The sequence below is a fragment of the Anopheles bellator genome, chromosome X, assembly GCF_943735745.2.
Source record: "Anopheles bellator chromosome X, idAnoBellAS_SP24_06.2, whole genome shotgun sequence".
NCBI classification, from domain to species: Eukaryota; Metazoa; Arthropoda; class Insecta; order Diptera; family Culicidae; genus Anopheles; species Anopheles bellator.
Genome location: NC_071287.1, coordinates 5,793,816 through 5,802,016, shown reverse-complemented (window position 1 = coordinate 5,802,016; position 8,201 = coordinate 5,793,816). Strand labels below are relative to the sequence as shown.

Below are 8,201 nucleotides of genomic sequence, written 5' to 3'. Positions count from 1 at the left end.
GGGCCTGCAGAAAGAAAGAGAGAGATGGGGGGAGAAAGAGATAGGGAGAGTTCCATTGCTAACAAAAAAGAGGAACATTCTGTCCGGAAAACCGGAAAAAAGGAGGCGATTGGAGTTGCATTTTGTCCCAATTGTTTGTCAACTTTCAGAGCAACAGAAAAGGCCTTTTTGGCTGCTGTCTCTCTGTGGGAGATGTCACCGGCTCAGGATGATGCTTCCCCGGTCCGCGATCATCTCGTGGCATCGTGGCATTTCGAACTTACGCTGGAAAATGGAAATGCTACCACCCACAATGATGTACAAAAATGGCCACAAATACATAGGGGGCACAGCATCTGCCATTCTTTCCGGTTGATCGATTTTTCGACCCCGTTTGTGCTCTCGTTGTTCACGTATACACACATAGCACCGAAAGAGAGAGAGAGAGAGAGAGAGAGAGAGAGAGAGAGAGAGAGAGAAATGAACGGACAGCACCTTCACGACCGAACGTCGTGCGCGTGCGCGCGTCCACGTGAAAACTGTGCTCACCACAAGCTGTCAATTGCATAGTAACGAAACCGAAACACATACAACATACGCTGGAGACGAGAGAAACCCCATTTGGTTGCATTTACGTGCGTGCGTGCGAGTACACGGTGTGCGCCGCGAATGACAGTTGCATGTCAGTTGACACGTGATCGCGCGACGGTGAGATCGCCACACGTTTGAACATTTGAATGACCGTTGAATGAACGTCAGTACGCAGCCCGTACCGAGTCGAGTATCAGTTGATCCTTGCCGACGACGAGCGCTAGGGAAAGAAAGAGAAAGAGTGCGGAAGAAGAAAAACAAAGACGCCAAACGCACACCGATTGAAGCTATTGTTTTGGTTTCTTCTCTATTTGTTCTGAAATCATTTAATGATACGGCATTTAATTTTACAGTACATGTACAGTGTGTGTGTGTGTCTGTGTTTGGGTGTGTTCGGAATTTGCTCTGCACCACCTGCCCTGTCCAGGCATTGCTTGTTGCCCCTGCGCCCCTAGCACTACTAACTTGCCACTAGTTACTGAGTTGTTACACATATTGCAGACCTGCTTGCTAGGGGGTTTTCGGGGTAGGTACGTCCTTTTCCGCTTCACCCCTTTCCCCGCTGTCAAGCACCCCCTTAACCCGGCGCAAGTGACCCCCCCCCCCCCCCCCCCTCCGGGGGAAGGGGCGTAAAAGAAACAAGCCAACAATATATTGTCGCTATGTAAACGTAATGAAGAGTGTGCATCATCACTAGAGAGAGAGAGAGCGAAAAGGGGGAATGTACTGTTTCCGATCTAAACCGAACCTCAATCCAAAAAACCGTGCTACTTATGTAGGCGATACGCGTTTCAACTATTACAGCAAGAAGTGCACACCGGAAACCCCGGTGCCATTTCACAGCGAGAGCCCTGCCAGAATCTCGTCTCGAATCTTAACCGTTCAATGAATTGCGATTGCGCGCCCAGGGCGCGCCCGCCGCCGCTCCGCCCGCCCTACCACAACAAACAGAACAGAAAAAGTAAAACAGAAAACAGAAGAACATCAAACAATGTATGTATCTCACAAGCATTTTCTTTGTCTGCCAGCACCCACACACTTACGGGTTTTCCTTTTGCCGAACGCTCCATTTGTATAGTTCCTTTTCCCTTTTCTTTCTTTCTTTCCATTTCTTCCTTTTTTTTTGTTGCTCAGTTCGATTTGGAGGAAAATCATAACGGATCCTGCCGGGGTTTCTTCACGCATTCCTCAGATTTTGCTCCTTACATATAATTTCTTGTTGTTCCAATTATATTCAATAATCCTACGTAATGTTGCTGTTTTCTTTTGCAATTACTTCTAGCTTAAAGTGTACTGTTGTTGTATGCGTGAGAATGCTGGTGTGTGTTTGTGTGTGTGTGTATGAGATAGCTGCTTGTTTTTATTTTATCTTCTTGTTTGATTTGCTTTATCTAGCACTGATTTCATTTCTAAACTTTCCGCTTTGTTTTCTATCGCGTGTTCCGTTTGTTTGTTTTTTTTCGTCATACCTTTCCTTTCAAGTTATGGGTTTTCCAACGGCAAAAAATACTCGAGGGGGTCGTTGCTCCTCTACATTTTAGTCGTGACTTTGTTTGTGTTTGCCTTTGCTTTAGTTTGTTTGTTTGTTTTTGTTGTTCTTGTTTTTTTTTCTAGTTAGTTTAATAATTTAAATAAGGGAATTGATTTAGGTTTTTGCTTAGTTGAGAACGTGCTGCTGATAGTTGTGTTCCAGCGGGCCTTCGCCAGAGCCAAACGCACTATCGTAGCCCAGATTCTCGTCGGACGAGTCGTCCTTCAGGTGCTCTAGTATAACATTGTCACTACTGCTTCGGCCCTTCATCGAGGATTCGTCTTTCCATTTGTCCATCGATCGCCTCCGCGCGTTCATGAAGAAGTTACCGACAGTTGTCGGTTCCAATCCCAGCTGTCGAGCGATAGTTACTTGCATCTCCTTGGAAGGCCGCTTAGTTTCCTAAAACCCAACACGGAAAGCGCAAACAAGCTCGTTAAACGTAACCGTTCCGCCACTGGGTCGGCATGGAACGTACAAATGTGTTTTATATTGCACGGAAAACAAAATCAAACAAATCAAATAAGGTATAAAAAAAAACAATGCACACCGGGTTATACTAAAATACGACGAATCAGGTAAGCGTAAGGTGCATCATGCTCATTTGAACATCGATAACAAGAATTTCCTAGAAACAAAAAAGACCAATAAAAAATCGGCGAACTAACAACAACCACAACATAAACGGCAAAGTGAAATCAAACATTCAGGCCCTCAGATGCGTGGGCCTACAGGAAACGAAAGAAAAAGTCCAGTAATAAGCTACAGAAATAAAGAGAAAGGGACAACAGTGGACGGGAGCAATATTGTGAGAAACAGAAGAATACCAACGAATATCGCTACTAGTAATTACTTATCACTCAAACGCATACTTTGAAAATTGCCTGAAGGGTCCTTCTCTGCAGATCTGTAAACACTAGTCGAGGTTTTTTCGTGTGCCCCATCATGACGTGAGTTTCGGGTTCCTCTGGTTTCTTAGAGTTAACTATTAGTGTGAATTAGTGTGTAACCAACCACAGTAGACCATCCAGCCATGTGCACGGTGTGTTAGCATTTGGAAAGGATACATGGTTGATAGAAAAAGAAACGATTTTGTTAATACTGCCGCTCGCATTAGAGCACTGTGGGTGGGAGGCTGTGGTTAGGCCGTTGGAACCATCGGTGCATGGGTTGCATAGCATTGCAGTCAGTGTACTGTATGACAATACAATGGCCACGGAATGGATGAGTTGGAAAGGGACGGACAAAAGGAGTGAAGGAGTCGAAAAATAAGATGAAAAATTAACCTGGTTTCGCCGATTGAGTAGCTTGAAATGAGAGAAAAAAATACAAAACATTATTCCCCGGTCATTATATCGCCAGATACCACTATCTACTAGGAGTGAAAAGAACAATAGTGCGGAGGTCTATAAAAAATAAATGAACAAATAAAATGTAACGGCGCAGGAGTTTTTTGTTTTATTCATAGCCATAAATAATCAACAGTCAACAGAAACATAATGTAAAATATAAAAAATTAAGCGAACATCGTACGAGTATACATCACAGTGCATTCAAAGCTTAGGTGCATCAGTCTTATTTGTTGGCTTTGCACGAGCACAGAAAAATGAATCACACAAATAGCGAACGAAAGTAACCAACATCGTTGCAACCATAAATGCATCACATGTCAATAAATGATAAATATAAAAACCAGAGGAAAAAAAATCGCAGTACTATAAAATATTCGAAAAATAAACCTTAAGTTGAACTGAAAACGTTAAACATAAAAACTACACAAATGAAAACATCGAATAAACGCTGTACGGCAAGGATTGAGAATGTAACGCTACTGGCAGTAGAAGTAACGAAGTACATCGTGTAAAGAGCAAGATACCTGCTAGCCTAAGTGCAGACATTCTCTGATATTCCGGTTCCTGTATCCATTTGTACATCCGACGGAACGTTTCACGGCCGGACTTTAGCTTTGACCACGGTTTCGGGTTCCGCAGCAGGTCGGAAAGCGTGCCTTGCGACCGACAGAGCACCCGTTGCGCGAAGATTGCCTGTGGAATGCTGTAACGCTTCAGCTCAGAGCTGATGCGGTGAGCCAGCTCTTTGGTGTTGATCTCCTCGATGTCACCGTTTATACATCCTACGTCACCAAGTGCCACGCACCCGCCCGCGCTTCCCTTGCCGATGCTACCACCGGCACCACTGCCAACCCCGTTGGTTAGCTGCTGATTGCACGATTCCTCTACCTTCTTCTCTTCCATCTTGACGTGTTCCAGGTCCGACTCATCGTACACGTCGTCAATAACAATCTCTTTACACAGATTAAGGTCGCTTATGTTGGTTTTTGAACTGAAAGACTTGCTAAGAAACACATGATGATGATCCTTGTGGCCGGCACCCACGCCGCTCCCTCCACCGTCGCCGCCTCCGCCACCCGGACCAGTTCCGTTGCTACCACTACCGGCACCGACACCGACGCTGCTGCCCCCGTGCAGTACCACGTCGGTTCCGTTAGGTTGCTGCTCGAGATATTGTACGGGGCTCGGATACTGCTCGGTGTCGTCCTTCGCGTGTCGCACCAGCTCGGATTTGCCCACAGTGCCGACACCCACCACCGACGCGACGGACGCGGCCGAGCTGAGGAATCGATCGTCCACCGCACCGAGGTTGGCGGGTAGCGGCGAGGCACGGACTAGAATACACTCGCTTTTCCGGTCATCGTCGTCCTTATCGGTGAGATGATCGGGCAACTTGGCGTCCTTCAGGACGTGATGGCTTTTGTCGTGCAGCTCCTGGTGCACGTCGTTGCTCGGCGACAGCTCCTGTACCGAGTTGATGTGCACGGGCGAGTGGATCACGCCCAGCTTCTCCAGGTTGTAGCACGAGTTGATCTCGATGTTCACGCCGACCGAGCCGCTGTTGATGCCGGGAAACGCCTCGCAGATGTTGCCACCGATCGAGTAGGCGAATTTGTCGGACATCGTCGAGATCGGGGGCAGTGGCTGCAGTGGCGTCAGCGTCGCGTACGAGGTGTTTGTGTTGAGGCTGACCGGCGAATCACGATCGTGCATTGGCGAGAGCGTTTGAAAGTCTGACGACATCATCGAGTCGACCGAGCCCGGGTTCTGGCTGCCCAGGCACATGTTGATTTGCTGCAAACTCTCCTGCGGATGGATGATCACAGACAACGCGTCCTGTTTGTGCTGCTGCACCAGAATCACCTCGATCTCGCCGAGCGACGACTGATCTTGGTGCGGGCTGTGCAAGTGACTGTCATCCTTTTGCGTTAGATGTTTACTGATTGCCTGCGTGTGCTGTTGATGTAGCTGCAGCTGCTGCTGTTGTTGTTGCTGCTGCTGGTGCTGCTGCTGCTGCTGCTGCTGCTGCTGCTGCTGCTGCTGCTGTTGCTGCTGCTGCTGCTGCTGATGTTGCTGTTGTTTCGATTTGGAATTCTGGGGAAAAAAGTTTCCACTACTAATAACACAGGGACGATCGTTATTGCATTGCTCCATCGTTAATTGTTCTAAGCGGTCAGTGAGCAGAGTTTCTCGATTTTCCTAGTGCCCCCGGGTCATTGTAAGAAAAATCATCGAAAAACGTACAACGGGGAAAGAGAAAGATAGATGGAAGAGACAGAGAGAAGAGAAGAGAAAGAGAGAGAGAGAGAGAGAGAGAGAGAGAGAGAGAAAGAGAGAGAGAAGAGAGAAAGAGAGATTAACAACAACTGTTCACGTTGCTAACTACTGTTTGTTTGTTAGGGTAATTGCGCTGAACAAATTGTTAACTTGTGGTTTCACTGAGCATCCACTAGAGGTTTAAAACCTGATAATGATAAGCAGAAAAATTTTACGAATCGGAAAACAGAATCCGTGCTCCGTCCCTCTTCTCGCTCCGCTTCGCGCTATCCTGCTCTTCTTGACACGGTCCTTTTGGCATCCAACGTCAATCATTTGGTCCACTTTTACACACAAGGTGTAACCAAAACTGTGGCGTACTGTGGGAGAGGGGAGGGTCGACGGCTACAAGGACCTCGCGCGTACGCATGATTTTCCTTTCGCGTGGCGCATCCTGTGGCAGATACATAGAACTCATTTGCCCTCCCACCGCCGCCAGAGCCAACATGCGGGATTCCAAACCTTATGAAACTTCTAATGCGGCCCCGCCGGTTTTCTTCCTTCCCGTTCTTTTCCACCCGGTCACCCCTCGCCACTAACAACCCTTACTCCCCCCCTTAAGTGTTTGGCATATCCTCCGAGGCTAGCTAGCCTATCGTTTTTTTTTGTTCGTCATGCGGAACACGCAGCACATTTGTGATGAGCCGTTTTATATAATCTTCCCAAGTATGCATGACGTCCCGGCCCAGTTCCGGGCTGCACTTCTGTTTGGAGGGTTGAACTGGGAAGAAAGCTAACGAAGATTCCGCGTACACCAGTATGTGGTGGTTTTGGGCTTGTTTTTCCTCCGTTCCTTGTGCGTTAACGTATTTTGCGAAAACGTAATTCGGTATGCACCGCAATATTGCCCCACAACAGCCGGACGGTAACCTATTCAGCCCGCTAACGATTGTGGGTGGAAAATGGAAACGAAATAGTTTTTTGGGGGCCTGCACTGCGGAAGGGACCCTGTGACGGTGTGACGACTTTACTTCTGCCATTGGGTCTCGCTGTACACGATGGCGAGCAGCCCCATTGGCAAACTTCCGTCGCACAGTGAAGGATCCCGATGGTTTTTCTGATTTTTGGGCTCCCCCCGGGGTGTGGGGTGAATGGGTGGAAGAAGTTACGAAGCGGGTGGAAGGGAGGAAAAGATGCAGGAGGACCTTCCAGCCAACAGTTCGCGGAGCACGTCATGGAGGAGCACTTTTTTCACGCATCGAACACACTTGAAAACAGTTCCGCCTGTGACTGTAAACGGTACACTAACTACACCCGCCCACGTGCAATGCACGAACCGATCCGGCATTTAGTACCTGAAGTCATATTCCATCGAGCTTGTGGTCTGCTGAACCAAGACGTATTTTTATTCACAACACTTGTTTTATCAATGCGCGAATGTTTTCAAATAGAGACACACTTGCGCGCAGCCAGCGTGGGAATTACGTCGCTTCGTGAAATGCGCCCGGCCGCCGTGCTGGAGTCCAGTTCAGTGTGCAGCACTGTCATTCGTTTGCCCGGACTTTGACAGCTCGCCTCGCCTTGTTTAGAAACTCAACGAGTGTTTGTGTTTTCTTTTCCGTAGCTCGTTTCACAGGGACGGCAACGATTCGAATGGATGGCACACCGATTCCGACTCAACATTCCCAAACACAGCACTCCAAAACGTTGGCTCTCCAGCGTATTACGCTCACTACAGCCATTGTTTACGCTTAGCGTTCACGTTGAATTTGGACGGTCGGGAAGGGTGCAATTGAAAAGGAATTAAACATCAATAATCTGTCCCGGTTCTTTTGTTGCAGCATTTCTTCGTATCTTTTGTTTTGTTTCACACTGCAACCATTGATCGAAATCGCCATTCTATTAACGGTTCGGTTCCGACCGAAAGCGATCTAAGCGATGGTTGACGGCGAAAGCAAGTGCTGTCAATTTTTCGCCCCGTTTTCGATCACGTTGCGAACCCCGGGCGAAGTGCCTGCGCATTTCACGGACTCGCTTTGCAGCAATCGAGAACGGCAAAGCAGCGTCGCCACTTCAATAACTTCGTTCGTTCGTTCAGCGTTAGTTTTCTTCACTGGTTTTTACGTTAATTTTAGCAAATTCTCTACCTAGAAATAGTGCTCCGATGGGGCTCCATTGGTTGGTCACCGATATTTGGATTTCATCATTCTTTGCGTCTCACGGTAAATGGTATTACGGCAGTTCCTTTTTGCTTGATAGTTCCGACACCTCCTCCTCGCTACTCGGTAAGGTTTTTCTGGGTTGCCCGTAATTGTGTCAGTGTATGCAAAACCCAAGTTAGAAACCGTGTTGCTGCCCGCGGCCGACTGTAATTCCCTTTCGAAAAAAAAACATGTTTTCCCATGCAAACGGTACGGTTCGCGATTTTGCTCTCACAAGTTTCGTTCGCTCGGCTTCGGCTTGCCTCTCTGCTAGGAGGCAGAATTTATTTT

At 47.7% G+C, this 8,201-nt stretch overlaps 1 protein-coding gene across 1 annotated transcript; it reads right to left on the bottom strand.

Annotated features, from left to right (window-relative positions):
- Window positions 1–1,479: 1,479 nt before the first annotated feature.
- On the bottom strand, window positions 1,480–7,182 carry LOC131213332 (uncharacterized). Its single transcript, XM_058207356.1, has 7 exons — window positions 7,065–7,182; window positions 5,522–5,652; window positions 4,711–5,419; window positions 3,978–4,677; window positions 3,388–3,408; window positions 2,974–3,086; window positions 1,480–2,503 (listed from the first exon to the last, which is right to left on the bottom strand). The coding sequence occupies exons 2-7, from the start codon at window positions 5,605–5,607 to the stop codon at window positions 2,228–2,230; spliced, it is 1,905 nt and encodes a 634-aa protein (XP_058063339.1). The 5' UTR covers window positions 5,608–5,652; window positions 7,065–7,182; the 3' UTR covers window positions 1,480–2,227.
- Window positions 7,183–8,201: the final 1,019 nt, after the last annotated feature.